Source organism: Culex pipiens, chromosome 3, assembly GCF_016801865.2.
Source record: "Culex pipiens pallens isolate TS chromosome 3, TS_CPP_V2, whole genome shotgun sequence".
Classification (NCBI taxonomy): Eukaryota; Metazoa; Arthropoda; class Insecta; order Diptera; family Culicidae; genus Culex; species Culex pipiens.
In genome coordinates, this window is record NC_068939.1 from 163,536,104 (window position 1) to 163,555,007 (window position 18,904).

Consider the following 18,904-nt stretch of genomic DNA (forward strand, 5'->3'; position numbering starts at 1 on the left):
GCACTCTTCGTATTTATCCAACTCGGTGAACCTCGTTGGATAAATGTACGACTCGTGCTGAAAAAATCCTATTTTTGCAACTTGTTGCATAAACTACTATTTGAGTACGCACACTGTTTTAACTTGCTACATTTAAAAAAAAAAATGGTGAAAGTCTGAGAATTAATTTACATTAATTTAGTTTTTATCTGATCGAATAATCGGATTGATAAAGATAATAATAAGTTCATTTGTCATTATTTTTGGATTAAGGGAAACGCTTGAACTCAAATTTCAAGCTTGTTGAGTCCTTGAGTGCTTGTTAAATGTATATCAAATTAGTTCAACGTGTGTGTTGAGTCCACGTATTTATTTTCGAAAAGTGGTGCAATTTGGCTTTCTAGAGGTATTTCTTGCGACTGTTTCTTGTAATGTTAAGTTTAAATTACATTAATTTTATTGCTCCCAATCTTTTGAGAAAATTTTAAACTCCAAGAAAGACTTTTAAAAACAATCAACTGTTTTCAAAATTTTAAAATAGTTAAATATATATTTCCCTGCAGAAGTTTTTTTTATTTCAATCTTTTTTCTTGATAAGTTTAAATCTATTCCACTGTTCTGAGCTAATAACCTTCTCCAAAGCATGCAAATCGCTCCAGGCCAGAAGGCCAAGGGTCAACGCACACACGTGTGGCGATTGGCCACGAAGATCTGGCAGTATTTATTGTTTTCCGGTCATTTTGCGCATGTGCTGTGTTGGATCTTGGCGTCGACCACCAGGCACCATCATCACCATCGATTATTCGCGCCGTGATTAAAATTCGCAACGGCTCTGGCAAACTCGCAGGAAGTGAAAACTTTTCAATTATAGAGCCCTCTGGGCTCAAAACGCGCTGGATATGAAGACAGCAGTGTGTGGAGTAGGATTTATTTCTCGCGCCGTAATCGTTTGACCCTGGAACATGGCCGTTACACAGAAATCAACCTCTAATTGCCGATGATTAATTGTTCAGGAAGTAGTATCTATAATCAAAAACTAGGACAATGAGTTCACTTTGCATCAAGGGAATAAACAAGTACAAGCTCGAAATTGGCAGCTTTCAAGCTTCATGCAAAACAGTTTACCCACAACATGCACAAACCCCCGTACTTGACTCTTTCCTTTATTTTCGCAAGCTCACCGAACACTCGACTATTAGCAAAACAAAAACCAACCCATCCCAGTAACCCATTTCCCGCGCCAGGTACCGCCAGCCCGCCTACTTGTCGGTACTTGCGACCAGCACGCCATCTGTCATTCCGCGTGTTTTGTACAAAGTGATGATCCGCGTGGTGTAACTAACGCTGGCCGCGCAACACGCGAAACTTGCATGCAAACACGCTAACGCTCGGCGCCCGTCTTTGATGCGAACTAATGAAACGGTCCGAGCGAGATCAATCGCTCCAGTGCTGGTAGATAAGTCCCGAAGGGCAACCCAGTTCTCCAGAACTCTGACATTCAAAAGACGGACAGGGGGGAAAAGCGGGCGTGGCTGTTTCTTTTTTGCAGCCAACCTTTCAAAGTGTTTGCGGAACGCTTTTCACTTTTCATACACTCAATAATCAATAGCCTACTCCTCTGGCAGTAGGTGGTCATGGTGGTCAAAAGATGTGAATCATCTCCGGCACCGTCGTCGTGGACCCGCCGGGGACCGGGTTGATTGATTCTGCGTTGACCACCGTTGAAGATCTGTGCAAGTGGTCGGGGTGGTGCTGGCTTGTCGCAGTTGAGGCTTGTGGACATATTTTTGGTTATGAAAACGTTTAAGTACAAACCTAACGGATGGCTCTGCCTCTTAAAGAGTTGGCCATCTTGATATCTTGTAATCTTTGAATCAAATACGCCAAGAGAGCACGAACCTGCGACCAAGTGTCGGCGCCATCGTAGGAGGCGACGACCGACTGGACATAATTGAAGGTCTCCACGCCAGAAGACACGTCGGTGGGGATCGATCGAAGGTTGATGACTTTGACACGTTCTTATTGTCGATCCGGTCCGGACCAAGACGATACTACCTCGGGTGAAAGGAGGTTACTGGATAAGCCGCGAGGTCGTGGCTTTCCATCTGTGCGGGTGATCCGGATCGGATAATTGCGGGTGTACAGCGATGTGGGTGGACCACGGTAGCCCGGTTATGTCGATCTTGCGTGACCTGATCCGCAATCTCTCTCTCTGCAAGGTCAACCACGTGCCGCGGTTATTGAGTAATCTGCGGGGTAATTGTTGGTGATCACCCGCGAAGTAGGCCACGATGATTGCAGTCATCCTTTTTCGCACATTTGCATGATTGAGGCAAAACACGGTGTAACCACGTGGTCATTAGCCGCCTCCTGGCGGAGCCCGGTGAAAGCATAAAACTGACACGTGCGCGACTAATTGCTCATTAGCGATCGACATCATCGACTACAACTCCTTAGCCCTTCACGGAAGCGAATCTTCTTCGTTAAAATTAAAAAAATAAACATCTCCAGCAACATCAAATACACAAAAATACAAAAATACAAAAATACAAAAATACAAAAATACAAAAATACAAAAATACAAAAATACACAAATACAAAAATACAAAAATACAAAAATACAAAAATACAAAAATACAAAAATACATAAATACAAAAATACAAAAATACAAAAATACAAAAATACAAAAATACAAAAATACAAAAATACAAAAATACAAAAATACAAAAATAAAAAAATACAAAAATACAAAAATACAAAAATACAAAAATACAAAAATACAAAAATACAAAAATACAAAAATACAAAAATACAAAAATACAAAAATACAAAAATACAAAAATACAAAAATACAAAAATACAAAAATACAAAAATACAAAAATACAAAAATACAAAAATACAAAAATACAAAAATACAAAAATACAAAAATACAAAAATACAAAAATACAAAAATACAAAAATACAAAAATACAAAAATACAAAAATACAAAAATACAAAAATACAAAAATACAAAAATACAAAAATACAAAAATACAAAAATACAAAAATACAAAAATACAAAAATACAAAAATACAAAAATACAAAAATACAAAAATACAAAAATACAAAAATACAAAAATACAAAAATACAAAAATACAAAAATACAAAAATACAAAAATACAAAAATACAAAAATACAAAAATACAAAAATACAAAAATACAAAAATACAAAAATACAAAAATACAAAAATACAAAAATACAAAAATACAAAAATACAAAAATATAAAAATACAAAAATACAAAAATACAAAAATACAAAAATACAAAAATACAAAAATACAAAAATACAAAAATACAAAAATACAAAAATACAAAAATACAAAAATACAGAAATACAAAAAAAAAACCGAAGTTCGAATCATGAAATTCACTATTTTGTTGATTTTTTCACTATTTTGTTATCGCCATATTGGCCACCATCTTGGATTCAAAAATTCTAAATCACTTAAGCGTAGTCCATTTTTTGTGATTCGATTATTCGAACTGAAATTTTTCCGATGCCTTCGTATAATCGAGTCTAGACTGTAACTGTCAAATCATTCAAATACTGATCCAGCTAGTCTTTCAGTAAAAAAAAAAAAAAAAAAAAAAAAAAAAAAAAAAAAAAAAAAAAAAAAAAAAAAAAAAAAAAAAAAAAAAAATAAAAAAAATCAGTTGAAATATTTTGTTGCCAGTACTTATTGCTGTCATTTTGATTTGGGCTGTCAGTTTCGGTTGGCACATAAGCATTGGTAAATTCAACTAAAATGTTAGTAAATTTAACCAAAGAATACTCGTTTCTCCAACATTCTGGGTTTGAAAATCCTAGATGAAACTCTTTTCCGTATAAAATCGATAGCGAAGTCGATCAAGTTGGGTCTTTTTGAAGAGCAGAAGTCGAAGTTTTACGCCGCTCTACGGTAGCCTAACACGCGCCCCTCCTAACAGGTTATCATCACGCACCAGGTGAAAACCAAAACACCCCCTTCTGATCTGCTTCTACCCCGTCTAATATCTATGTTTACCATCACTCATTAATTAATTATCTCGCTGAACTGCCCCCCGTGTTAAGCCCCCTCACGCGAGAGATCGGGCTCCTTGGATCATCCGGCCAGTTCCATCAATCAACCAGCGCAGCTGTCAATCGCCGCGCCGGGTTGCTTTGTTTTGCAGATCTTTGCAACCCTTCTTCGTCATTGGTGGTCGGACCGCTCCCCGCGGGGTCAACACAGATTAGTGTCGGCGTTGTAGTTTTTGTTGATGATCGCGCCCGGCTTCCGGAACTCAAAGTGACAGCTTGGGCGCCTAACCCGACCTCACCTCCTAGCGTAGTTCGATGAACTCATAATGCGAATTTCGTAACTGTTTTCGACTAACGTCTTATCTAATGGCTTGAGCAGACCGGTGCTTTCGAATTTTTAAGTCATGTAATTTTTCTGTTAAGCCAAGCAAATATTTCGCACCTTTTGCAGCTAGACGGCCGGGAGTACAATGACCACCGGGGAAGAATCGAAATGTAAATAAACACTGCGGGCAACAAAATTACGATATTTAAACTCCCATTGGCGGTTTCGCCCCGTAATTTTCACAGAAAAAATAGATTATACCTAAAACATAGTTTAACCAACAAAATCTAACCTTTGCGTGTTTTTTTTTTCTTTTTCCACAGGTCGGCCTGGCTCCCACCAAGTACCACTACTATCCCCACAATCAGCACATCTACTTCCTGCCGGAGTGCGCGATTCAGCAGGTGAGTCCAAAAATTCCGCCACATTTGCGAGAGGTTTTAACTAGCGGTGCGCGATAGAGTGTGAAGAACGAAGGTGCCCATTACCCGGGGATCTGCTAATAACTGGTTCACGAAGCCGCGCGCCAAGGTTGCAATTTCGGAACCGCGCGAAAAAAAATTAGCCACAGTGGCTTACTGGCGTAGATCCCCGAGCCGCCAGCACGTGTTTGAAATTGGCCCCAACACGCCAAACCCCAGCCTACTATTACAGGTCCGACGGATTTTAAGACGCTGCTGTAATTAAGGGTTCATTGACACACACACACCATCTTGCGGCGGATCTTCGCGCGATAAGCGGAAGATTTTCAGAAAAAAAAACCCATTCCGAATCAAAACACGATCACCAGAGTTTGTGCGAAATTAGTTCGAAAAAAGTAGGCTATTGCGGCGGCGGTGGAGGCCGATCTGACCTACGCCAAAGTTTTTGCCCGGCCATGGCTTGCTGCGCAAGCGATCGCGGAAAATTGCCGGCTTTAAAAGTAGGTTAGAAGTGATCCCGAAAACATTGGCCGCCAACGCGGGCGAGGCAGGCAAGAAATGGGAGGAAATGATTTGTTTGAATTTTTGCTTCAACTCGCGATCGAGCGCGTAATTGCATGCAATTGGAACCGAGCAAACATGCCAAATAGAACAGGCGACGGGGAAGATGGAGAAATGCCGGGGAGGAGGGTTTGCTTTGGGGGGTAACCCTCGGCTGGCGATTTTTTCGAATAATTATAAATTCAATCAATTCGTATAAAAAAAGGAAATTAAAATCTTTTAATTAATTGGCGATATTACAAATATTAAAAAATTTCCAAATCCAGATTCCAAAAAAAAGTGTCCACGTGGTTGATGGATTGTCCTTTAGGCTATACAGTCATGCCTCGGTTTTGCACGCCTCGGTTTTGCACTGCCCCGGTTTTGCACCGTTCAGCTGCCACGGTTAAGCACGGCCCATTGCTTAACTGAAGCACAGAGCTTATGTGTTTTTGGCTATATGGGAGACATTGGCTTTAATCGTATGAAAAATCATGCTAGCATCAAAAAATTATAGTGTTTGGAATCGGGATGATGTCAGTTATCCATTAAAATTATTATTTCATGAAAATTTTCACATAAATACGTATTTTTTTCCTATATTTTGAAAATTCATTTTTTTTTCTAAAGAATCCAAAAATATATTGTTGTTATACCAAGAAGGAACACATTCACGTTTATAGCGCAAATGCACCATACTCATGAATAAATTCCTTCGTGGTTCTCACATTCGTGAACTTAATTCACGATTACGAGAATTGATTTTTTTCTGTGTACTCCAAATTTTCACAAAACTTTTTTTCGAAAAAAAAATACTCAAAATTACAATTTCTACAATATGGGTACGTAGTTTTGTGAAAATTTTGAGTATTTTCATTTTTTCAATAACTTTCGAAATGTATGAAAAAATCCTGATCATTTGATACCCACATTGAAAAAACGGAAATTTTTAGTATTTTTTTCGAAAATACGTAGTTTTGTGAAAATGTTGAGTACTTTCAAAAAATATTGTTATTACATTCGAAATATATGAAAAAATCCCGATCGTTTGACACCCACATCGTAAAAACGGAAATTTTGAGTATTTTTTTAGAAAATACGTAGTTTTGTGAAAAATTGGAGTATTTTCAAAAAAAATGTTATTACATTCGAAATGTATGAAAAAAAATCCCGATCGTTTGATACCAACATTGTAAAAAAGGAAATTTTGAGTATTTTATTCGAAAATACGTAGTTTTGTGAAAATTTTGAGTATTTTCTAAAAATTTTGTTATTACATTCGAAATGTATGAAATAATTCCGATCGTTTGATACCCATATTGTAAAAATTGAAATTTGGATTTTTTTTTTTAAAGACGTAGTTTTGTGAAAATTTTGAGTATTTTCTGAAAAATTTGTTATTACATCCAAAATGTATGAAAAAACCTGATCATTTGATACCCATATTGCAATAACAATATATTTTTGGTTTCTTTAGAGAAAAAAAAATGCATTTTCGAAAGACAGGAAAAATACGTATTTTGTGAAAATTTTCATGAAATAATAATTTTAATGGATAGCTGACATCATCCCGATTCCAAAACACTATAAATTTTTGATGTTTGCATGATTTTTCGTACGATTAAAGCCAATGTTTCCCATATAGCCAAAATCCCATAAGCTCTGTGCCTCGGTTATGCACGCCTCGGTTATGCATCCCCCATATGCGGTGCTAAACCGAGGCATGACTATAATCATAATCTAAACTTTCTATGTTTATTACCACAATACTTTTTTAAGCAATACGTTCATTTTGCAAATATCACATTTTCAAAATCCTGCTGTTTATGAGAGATTTTTAATTTGTAACAAAACTAAGTATTTTTGAAAAAAAAATGCAAATTTTCAGTTTTTACAATATGAGTCTCACTCAGTCGCCAACCAGCGACAAGTTAAGACGTGTTTTGCTCGTGTTGTCATCTCGCGTGCTTGGAAGTTTTTGACGGATGGAGGTGGAGGAATCCTCCGAGGAGGAAGATTTTCGGCCCGTCCGAGGGAATAAGAAGCGGAAGAAGACCAGCGAGGTCACTGGAATCGTCATCGAAGGAGAAAAAGTTGAGAAGACCCTGCTCAACAGCAACAAATTCAGCGCGCTAGCGGGCGACAAAAACAACAACAATGCCAGTGCAGCAGGAGGAGGAGACGCCCCGGCGGTTCCAGAACCCAAAAAATCTGCCGGTAAACAAAAGCAACCACCTCTGGTGGTAACGAACTTGGGCTTTAACAGATTTCTGGATTTAATGGCCCTGTGCAAAGTGAAACCGGAGTACAAGCTGACCCGGAGCGGAATCAAAGTGACGTGTTTTTCCGTGGAGGAATTTAACACCGTTCGAGAGCTGCTGCTTCAGTACAAAGTGCAATTCTATTCGCACGATCGACGAAGTGAACGATCCCACCGGGTCGTTCTGCGAGGACTCCCAGAGGTGGATGTGGAGATTATCAAGGATCGACTCAAGGAGGACCATAACCTTGATGTTTTGGATGTGAAGGCCATCAAGCGGAAGGAAAAGTCCACCGCGGGTGAAACCCCTTACATTGTCTTCTTTCCCAAAGGACACACGAACCTCAATAAGCTGAGTGTAATTAAGAAAATGGGACCAGTCATCGTCCGATGGGAGGCCTACCGGAATACGCAACCCAACGTGACCCAGTGCAGGAATTGCCTCCGCCTGGGACACGGAGCCAAGAATTGTTTTCTTAAAAGCCGATGCAACAACTGTGGGCGATTCCACAAAACGGAACAGTGTAAAGACGACGTAACTCAATCCAAAAAGTGTGTTAACTGCTCTGGATCTCACGAGGGTCTGGACCGTAGTTGCCCCAAACGTGCGCAGTTCATCCAGTCGCGGCAGCAGGCGTCCAAGCCGAAACCGCCAGCATGGAAGAAGGACAAACAGAGTCCGGTTGTACCGTCGTTCTCCGCGGCGGATTTCCCTCCGCTGCCGGTTCCGGTCCCGATCCCGGATAAAACAGACCCACAATCCGCAGCTGATGCAGGAAGCAGCCAAGGAAACACTGGCCCTGGTGCCGGTGGCCAACCCAAGGCGAAAGGAGACGAGGTGCTTTACAGCACGGAGGAGCTGTGGAAGATGTTCCTCGGGGAGCTGTGGAAAATGTTCTACGAGTTTACCGCGCGGCTGAGGAGTTGCAAGACCCGCTCGGACCAGGAAAGGGTGGTCGGCACCATGTCCCGTAAGTTCGGTGTAGATTAACTCCTGCCGTAGTGTATTTTTGTTTTTTTATTTTATGTATTTGATCCCCGGTCCTAACCAGGTCTCGGTACCGAAGAGGACCTTGTAAAAATAAATTAGCGAATAAAAAAAAACAATATGAGTCTCAAATGATCGAACACTTTTCATAGATAAGGATAGTAAAGGCAATTTCAAAAAACACAAAAAAATTTAAAGCTTCGTATTTTCGAAAAATAATTGAATTTTATGTTTTTGTAATCTGGGTGTCAAATGATCGAGAATTTCTCATAGATTTCAATAGTAAAATCAAGTCTCTACATTTTGACAAAACTAAGTGATTAAAAAACAGAAATTTGTTGTTTCTGTAATATGGGTATCAAATTATCAGGAATTTCGTTTTTTTTTTAAAAAAAAAGCTCCCAGACTTTAAGTCTTTGTTATATCAGTATTAAATGCACGGGAAATTTGCGACCATTTCAAACCTTATTGCAGAAACAGAACAAAAGATTATTTTGTTTGAAAATGAGAATTTTATGATAATTTAAAGTTGAAAAATTATGCTTTTATTAACGATCATTTGATATCCATATTACAAAATCGAAAAATTTCAGTTTTTTTTAGTAAACCAGCAAATTTTAGTATTTTTTGAAATAAAAAGCTTAGTACAATTTTTGAGTATTTTCAAAAATAAATGAACTGACTATCAAAATCTTTCAGAAATTCCCGATCATGGAACTCGATCAAATATTGCAAAAACATTAAATAAAAGTATTTTTTTTTCATAAAAACGTAGTTTTATTTAGATCTTTTTAGAAATATTGCTTTTACTATCTATATCTATAAGAAATCAATCATTTAATTATACCCATATTACAAACACATAATTTTTTTTAAGTAAACAGTTTTGTGAATCCTTAAGGTATTTCAAAAAATGCTCTGGCTATCGATATCTATAAGAAATTTCCGATCCGAAAATGCGTAGTTTTTTGAATATTTGGAATATTAAAAAAAGACAGTTTCTGTTGATATCTATGAGATATTTCTGATATTTTTTAACCATAATTGAAAAAAAGGAGTAGGAGTTGTTTTTTTCAGAAACGCAATTTTGTGAAAAATTATGTTTTTTTATTATTTTAATTGCATAGAACAACTGAGTCATTTTATAGTTACAATGTTCAGGGAATGTTTAGGTTTAAGCAATTTAAATGCTAATAATTCCATTTAAAGTGAAAAAAAAAATCACTCAAAAGTCGAGAAAGTGGCTTGAAAAATTAAAAAAAAATCAAATAGACAAAAAATAATGATTGATTGTGGTAGAACAGGCCTTTTACATCCAATAAACAAAACTAAGCATAATACATTTATTTAAAAATATGTAAAATTAATGAAAAAAAAACATAAATCAAGAGAATAAAGTTATCGCTGAACAAACGTTAATCGAAATGATCCTCTGAACAAGGGAAATCGGGCTCAAAATTCTGGGGGTTCCTTGGCCGAAATAATTAGACCCGTATTTTTTTGTTTGGCCATTAGGGTGACCTACACCGTGTTAAGGTGGCCCAAAAAATGGTAATTATCGTCGATTTTAGCAAAAACCACATTTTAAAAAAAATCATAACTCCGCGCCATTTCATCCGATTTTAGCTGTCTTGAGAGCAAACGAAAGGGTATTAAAAAGGCTTTTAAGGAAAAATGGTCAACAGTTTCAAATATCTAGCATTATATTTGAAAAGATCAAATGAAAACTTAAAATGCTCTTTTGTAGGTCACGACGAAAACGGCAAAAATCGACTTTTCACTAAAATTGCGATAACTTGAAAATTTCAGCGACCTATACATGTTAGGATACCAAAAGTTGCGTATTGCAATTACGAAAATTTTGGTACCCTAACGATTTTTTCCCGTTTTCGTTTTCGTGGTTTTTGCGAAAATCTACGAAAATAGCCATTTTTCGGACCACCCTAACATGACGTAGGTCACCCTAATGGCCAAACAAAACAAAATACGGGTCTAATTATTTCGGCTGTTTTCGTGGAGAGTTGCTGAATATAAGCTCCAGAGGAAGAGAAGGGTTAGGGAGCAAAAATAAATTCACCGAGATTACTCCGAATGCTAATGAGTCAATTTTCGACCCGCGGTCGCAAAATCCATCCAAAACCGTTACTGAACCAACTCTCGTCCGGGGGGGGGGGGCACCCGACCAAATTGTCCAGAATTTCCGCGTTTCTTGATCTCCAAACCCGGACGCACGTGTCGATCATAGAACCTAACCTCAAAAAGCGATTAACTTTTTGTGTGCATCCCTTTCTTTTTTCTCTCTCGCAGGTCTGCAACGCTGTCTACGTCCGGCTCAACTACACCCAACCCCTGTGCGCCTGCCCTCCACGGTGAGTTTTGTGAACTTGATTTTCCTGTACGATTTTTGTCAGAACTTGTGAAAACTGACCGCGAATCAATGAGCCCAAATAATAAGAACAAAGCGTTTTTTCCCTTACCTTGTGCGCTGTGGGATCGACCCAGGGGGACCAAACCAAACCAAACCCAATCATCGATCGTGACTTGCGCGAGTTGATCGTGGTCGTATAACCTCGAACAAAAAATTATCAGCGGACCGTTCCCTGGCTCGGTCCGTCACGGGGCCGCCGGGAAAAGTTCTAAGTTCTAACGGCTGTTGCGATACAGTTTGTGAAAAGATTTGTTTAAAAATTAAAACTCAATTTAAACACCCGCCAGACCGTGTACGGTGGGAAAGAAAGAACCATGCGGCGAGGTCTGTCCAAGTGGTTCCGTTACGTCATCATGCAGCGCATCTGTCCGGTTCAGCTTGGCACGGGGGAGGTCACAGTGGTCATTTTAGTGGGGTCGCGGCCGGTACAGGTCGTAAGGTTAGGAATACAGCTAGATTAGCCGGAGAGTGCAACCACGACGAGGTGTGAATTGGGCATTGCTACAAATTTAAATAATTCTAGAGTAAATTTTCAAAACCACATATCAGTCATAGGTTTCCTATGCAGATAAGACCTTTTGAAAATTTAATATAGAATTCTGCATATTATAATACAGTCCAGACCGGACTATCAGAAGTTCTGGATAATCTTATAACTAATAAAAATTATCTCTGTCTAATTTTGAGTAGTTTAACTGAAATATGGCCCAAAAATTCTCTTACATCACTAGGAATATGTAATCCAAGATGGCGACCAAAATGGCGTTTCGACTAATTTTGACTATTAATGGGCCAAATTTTCTTAATAAATTATTGCACTGCTCTTTTTTGTTCATATTGTCGTTATAAAAATAATTCAATAAAGTTTTTTATTTTAAATAATGATAAATTGAGTAAACGTTTATAATTTTTTAAACTTTGATTTTTATTAAAGTTTTTCTTAATTAACTCTGAACAACTTTTCTTTGAACTTTTTAAAAAGAATAGAATTTTCTACAAATCGAATAATTCCCCTAAAAACTGTGACACAAATCTCACCTCTCACTCTCATTTAATAGTTAGGGACTATCCATAAACTACGTGGACACTTTTTTGGGAATCCCCCCCCCCTCCCCCTTCTTTCTTTAGTTTCCACGTGGTTGGATGACCTTATTATTAACATTTCTTTGTGCCATAAAAAAAATGCCTGGTTATTTTCAATGTTTTGAACAAAACATACTTTTCTCAAAATATTTTAAAATGTTTGTTTATACGATACTTTTGACTTTGCAAATTTTTATATTCGTCAATTTAAAAACGGTCACTCGAATTCGATTTTGTAAGGATTTTCTGGCATCAATTAAATTTACTTTTACTTTTTTTCATGGTTTGCTAAAATCGTTTTCAGAAATCGACTTTTCTTTGTATTTTTTTAACTTTTTCTAAAAAAAACCATTTTGCATCATTAGTTACATACATTTTTTCGGACTGGTCATAAAAATGGGCATGCGAGTTAAAAAAAATATCTGTATCTTGAGAAGCGATTTGCTGATCGATTTGGTGACTTCGGCAAAGTCATGACACTTTTTCTTGTTTTTACTATTTTCGATTTCTTTATATGTTTCACGGGACTGTAAAAAGCCTATTTGCGCAAAAGTTTAAGATGATACAAACTCTGGTACTGTTTGATAAAAAAATAATTGTTGGGAAAATCCAACATATTTTCAGACAAATTTTCAAAAATCAAATTACTTTTTTCAATCCGTCGTGAAGCATCTTACTTTTCCCGTCATTCTCTACTTCTACTCTCGATGCGGTCTACATTTCTCTGCCAAAAATAACATTAGAATGAAAAATTAATACCTTTCAATACCAGTGCTAAACAGTTCTACTTTTCAGCACTGAAATGAGTGCAGAAAAATTGAACTGTTCAGCTATAGTATCGAAAACTAATTTTCACAAAAATACGTAGTTTTTCTGTATTTTGAAAATGCAATGTTTCTCGAAAAAATACTCAAAATTATTGTTATTGCAATGTGGGTATCAAATGATCGGGATTTTTCATACATTTCGAATGATATTATTTTTTTTAATACTCAAAAAAATCACAAAACTACGCATTTTTGAAAAAAATACTAAAAATTTTAGTTTTTTTACAATATGGGTATCAAACGATCGGGATTCTTTCATGCATTTCGAATGTTATAACACAGTATTTTGAAAATACTAAAATTTTTCACAAAACTACGTATTTTCAAAAAAAATGCTCGAAATTTCAGTTTTTCAATATAGATATTAAATGATCGAGATTTTTTAATAAATTTCGAAAGCTATAACATTTTTTTTATAACGCTCGAAAATTTCACAAAACTACGTATATTTTTAAACATACTAAAAATTTCAATGTTTCAAAATTTATTACATTCTAAATGTTTGAAAAAATTCGATCATTTGTTACCCAACTGAAATATTGAGTGTTTTTTTTAATACGTAGTTTTGTGATTTTTTAGAATTTTCAGAAAAAGTTGCTATTACATTCGAAATGTATGAAATCTTTTTGACCATTTGATACCCATATTGTGAAAAACTGAAATTTGGAGAATTTTTTGTCAAAGGCACGAAGTTTTGTGAAAATTTTGAGTATTTTCAAAAAAACATGTTGTTAGAAAATTCCAAATGTATGAAAAAGTTCCGACCATTTGATATCCATATTGCAAAAAACTGAAATTTTGAGTATTTTATCAAAAATATGTAGTTTTGTGAAAATGTCGAGTGTTTTCAAAAAAAAATTTATTACATTTGAAATGTATGAAGAAATCCCTAAAAATTTCAAAGTTTCAAAATTTATTACATTCTAAATGTTTGAAAAAATTTCGATCATTTGTTACCCAACTGAAATATTGAGTGTTTTTTTTTTAAATAGGTAGTTTTGTGATATTTTTAGAATTTTCAGAAAAAGTTGCTATTACATTCGAAATGTATGAAATTGTTTTGATCATTTGATACCCATATTGTGAAAAACTGAAAATTGGAGAATTTTTTTCGAAAACACGTAGTTTTGTTAAAAAAAATTATTTTCAAAAACATGTTGTTAGTACATTCCAAATATATGAAAAAGTCCCGATCATTTGATATCCATATTGCAAAAAACTGAAATTTTTAGTATTTTATCGAAAATACGAAGTTTTGTGAAAATTTCGAGTGTTTTCAAAGAAACTGTTATTACATTTGAAATGTATGACGAAATCTCAATCATTTTATACGAATATTCCAAAAAACTGAAATTATGTGCATTTTTTCGGAAATCATAGCTTTGTGAAAATTTTCAGTATTTAAAAAAATGACATTTGAAATGTATGACAAAAACATGATAATTTGATACCCATATTGCAATAACAAATATTTTGATTTTAATTTTCATGTAACTATAATACCATCATCCCGATTTCAAAATACTATAACTTTTTGATGTTTGCATGATTTTTCATTCGGTTATAGCAAATGTCTCCCACATAGCCAAAATCCCATAAGCTCTGTGCTTCAGTTATGCACGCCTCGGTTTTGCATCCCCCATATGCGGTGCATGACTGTAAGGGACCATCCATAAACCACGTGGACACTTTTTTGGTAATCTCGACCCCCCCCCCCCCTCGTGGACAATTGTCCATACAAAAAAAATCTTTTTTGTATGGAGCGTGGACAATCGCCATACCCCCCCCCCCCTAAAGTGTCTACGTGGTTTATGGATGGTCCCTAAACGTTTTGAGGTGAAAAAAAAACTGAACATTTAAGTTTTGAAAAAATGCAATCCTGCAAAAAAAATTCTAGAAAAATCCTAATTTGAGTTTAATTTCTTTATCGGACTGCAGTCACTGTTTTTGAAATATTTTTTACAGGGTTGCTTTTCCTTCATAGAGTATATGTTCCTATTTTGGACCTACTATGCAAATCATCAACATATTTCGCCTCGTTCTCGGGAACGGTTTATTGTTTTGTAGTCTAATTTATGCTTAACAAGGAATACAATTGAAAATTGAAAATTATTTAGCCAATTTTCTGTAAAAAATATCGATGCATTTTGAACGTATTGAATGTATTTTAGAGCCATAAATGTACCTAATTTGGACCCAAACTCTGATTGGTTGAAATTTTGACAACTCGAATTGCGGCGTGCGGCGGCAATTCGCACACATAAAAAAAACTTGGTTTGATAAACCAAAGGGCCTATCCAAGATTATAAATCAGAAAATATTAATTCCAGAAATTATATTATTTCGATAAAACAATATTTAGAGGTAAGCTACAAAACAAAACCGCTTACACTTTCTGTTCGTTGGATTCAGTAAAATCCTACTTTAAAGGGCTGAGATAACTCTATCGATGGGAATAGGTCCAAAATAGGTATTAGGTCTAAAATAGGGTCATATACCCTAAAATATTTGTAGATTGCAAAAAATAAATATTTTTCGAAAAAAAATATCAAAAAATGCCGATTTTGAGTAAAAAAAATGTTTGTTTGAACGATAAGATGTAAAAATGTATAACAAATTCTTAAACCAATCTTATATCAACAAATTACCAAGAAGATTGATTCTATTATCTCACCATAATGTTCTTGATGGCTCATTAAGCCCTGGAAACCTTCAACATTATAATAACACAAATCCATCATCCTCAATCAAGCGCCGTAATCTAGGTAATTTCGTTAGCTCATCCAGCCATCCCAAAGCCCAACCTATTAAGCTGACCGGGTACATGCATGAACATGATGAAAACATGGTTCACACCACTGACTGCTGGCTACGCCACTCACAGCTTGCTAATAATTTACATCAAATTGAGCACGCATTAGATGCTTTCACTCTGTGCTGCTGCCCACCAAAGGGTTTGAAGCCTGGCCACAAATTACGAAACACGTGCGCTCGTACAGGCTGCTTATCGTCGATCAAGATACAAAAATTCAATCACAATAATCAATATTCATCAGCCTACTAAGAGCCTGCTGAGCATGCAAGCTAATAAAGGCTAATGTTTACAACTCGGCAGACGTGCAGACTTCCGATCGGAGCAGGCTTTGCCTCCACGATCTTTGTTTTCCTTCTGACCAACATTCCAACATCTCTCTGAGACTCGACTTACATAATCACGATTCGCTGTTACAACGTCTCGTACACGTACAGCGAAGACCCCGGCAGCAACTACTTTATCAGCCGGGTAGGGCCTTGCCCCGAGAGGGGGAAATAACCTCAAACTACGTTACTACGCTGATGATGATGATGATATGCACAATAAACCCTTCGCTTGCTGTTCCTGTAGGGCCGTTCAAAGCCGTGATCTAGTTGTTTACAATCTGTACCCGAGGGATGGTCACCGTGACCACAGAGATCTGGACAAGATTCAAGTTTCACTGCTTAATTTGACAGCTGACATGGGTGCTTACATGTCCGGAAAAGCGGTTTACCACGTTCCACTTTCGCTTTATGAGGATTTTGGAAGAAGGAACTGGAAAATCAACACTTGAAGACAAGGTTTTCCATTCCCATCTTTCTACCGTGATCTTGATACTCGATTGATACAAGCTACTCTTTTATACAAGCTCCTCACTCAATCCCAAAGTTTCTACCAAAACGGACCATCCCTAAAACCTTCCACGAAGAGGGGGTGGGACACCCCTTCCCACAGCAGAGACACATCCCCCAGGCTAATGTCTCCCCCCCTCGGGCTTCCTATAAAGGGACCTGTGCGCACCACCGCCTACTTGGATCGCGGCTGACCACCTACCAAGAACATCAGCCCACGATCGAATGGCAGGGCCTTCTGCGATCACGATCGTGCAAAAATTACTCGATTTTTTCTTCGCTGTTCACTGCCGAGTGCAATGCAAAACGCCCAATGTGATGTTTACAGAGGAGAAAAGTCGTAAAATGTTTTTTTCTCTTCGGTTTGTAATGCCCTGTTGTTGTCTGTGCTGGTCTGTGGATAGGGAAAATGGGCCCACCCAGCCGGGAAGAAATGGGAGAAGCTATTGGAATGGAACCCTTCTCCCTACTTCTCTGTCTAACTTGGCTTAGGTAGGTAAGTCAGGCAACATTAAGCAGGGTAAAATATTGTAATTAGATTTTTAATTGAAAAGCGTTGTGGCAGTTGTTGCAGTTGTTGTTGTCGTCGTGGCGGTGGAGTTTGTTTATGGGCCCTCTGTAGATGGACCAAGCGAACGTGCCCGCCAGGAATGTGGGCCATCAGGTCGCTGGGTCTTGTGCGTGACGGGTTGCCGCGGGTGGACAGCGATCCGATTCCGCAAGGGCTTGTGCCATTGGTGGTATATTCGGAATGACCCCTGGATCAGCTGAGAACATCAATGTAGGCAGTGACTCTGACTCCGGTTTCTGCTTTTTTTCAAAAACACCCGACTCCACCGACTGCTCAAACAACTGCCATGCAAAGTTGTTAAAAATTTGCTAGATCCGAATCGGACTCGGGTTTTCGAAGATTCAGCAACTCTGACCCCGAGCAAAACAATCCAAAAAGTGTCAATAAAGCTCTTCCAGAGATACTGGACAGTCATATGAAGCAAAATCCATCATTATCTCGAAATGCACAATCTTAAAAGTTTCGAAATTGTTTTGATTTTATGGATTTTCATGATTTCATGATTCTATGCATAGAAAAATCGGGAATAACATTTTAAAATGGCTGTATCTCGAGAACTACATCAGGAAAACCTTCTGAAACTTGACCCAGAAATACTTGATAGTAAGATGAAGCAAAATTCATCATTATCTCGAAATGCTTAAATTGTATAGTTTGTTTTGGTTTTCTTATTGAAAATCGGATGTAACATCTTAAAAGGGCTGTATCTCGAAAACTGTATCAGTGAATGTTTTCATTTTTTGCTCAGAGGTGCGTTATGGTGTAAGGAATCAATAGACGCCAAAATCTCGGATTGTTTTTTTTTTTTTTTTTCATTTTAACGGTATTTTGAGCACTTTGAGTTGATTTCACTCTTGTTTTATTTTTTTGTATTTTTTTATTTGGCTCAAACTTTGTGGGGCCTTCCCTATTGACAGGGGAGTTATAAAATTAGATTATTTCAAAAAAAAATAAAAAAATTCGCAAGATCTCAGCTTCCCAAAATTTATATTTTTTTATTTTCGATTTTTTTAATGTTTTAGGGGACCAACACCCGCCACTTTTGAGCCATGGCGAAGTATGTTAAAAACATTTTGTCGACGAGTATAATTTTTGATTTTTGGAAAAAAAATAAATTTCGTACATAAATTTTAGTTGACCTAAATTTTAATGTAAATTTGAATTTGCTATCAAAATTTCTTTACAGATTTTTTAAATTAAGTGTCTTGTTTTCAAAATATGGCCACCAGAAGTTTGATTTCAGCGAAATATTTGCAGTTTTCGTATTTCGCAGTTTTTTTTTTCAAAAAATCATAGCTGGGCGACAAAATTTGTGACCATACTTCCATGTCCATGTCAGCTATCTATTAAAATTAAAATTTCATGAAAATATTCACAAAAATACGTATTTTTTCTGTATTTTGAAAATGCAATGTTTCTCGAAAAAATACTCATAATTGTTGTTATTGCAACATGGGTATCAAATGATTGGAATTTTTTCATACATTTTGAATGTAAAATATTTTTTTTAAACTCTCAAAATTTCCACAAAGGTCGTACACTCAACCCCCGGTTGTTGGTCACTTTTTCGTTGGCTGGTCAAAGACAAACAACTCCGTGTAAAAGGGGTGTCAAACTAAAAAGTGACCCCGTTCGTTTGACAACAGTTGGTGTCAAACCATCGGGGTTTGAGTGTATTTTCTGAAAAAAAATACTCAAAATTTCAGTTTTCACAATATGGGTACCAAATGATCGGGATTTTTTTCATACATTTCATACAACATATTTTGAAAACACTCAATTTTTTT

General features: G+C 36.6%; 1 protein-coding gene across 1 annotated transcript in view; it reads left to right on the plus strand.

Annotated features, from left to right (window-relative positions):
* LOC120425922 (uncharacterized) overlaps window positions 1–18,904 on the plus strand; it is a 169,574-nt gene that overhangs the window by 136,000 nt on the left and 14,670 nt on the right. Inside the window, exons 3-4 of the mRNA XM_039590542.2 lie at window positions 4,674–4,754; window positions 10,868–10,929. Of these exons, the coding sequence (XP_039446476.1) occupies window positions 4,674–4,754; window positions 10,868–10,929 (143 nt within the window). The remainder of the gene's footprint in view (window positions 1–4,673; window positions 4,755–10,867; window positions 10,930–18,904) is intronic.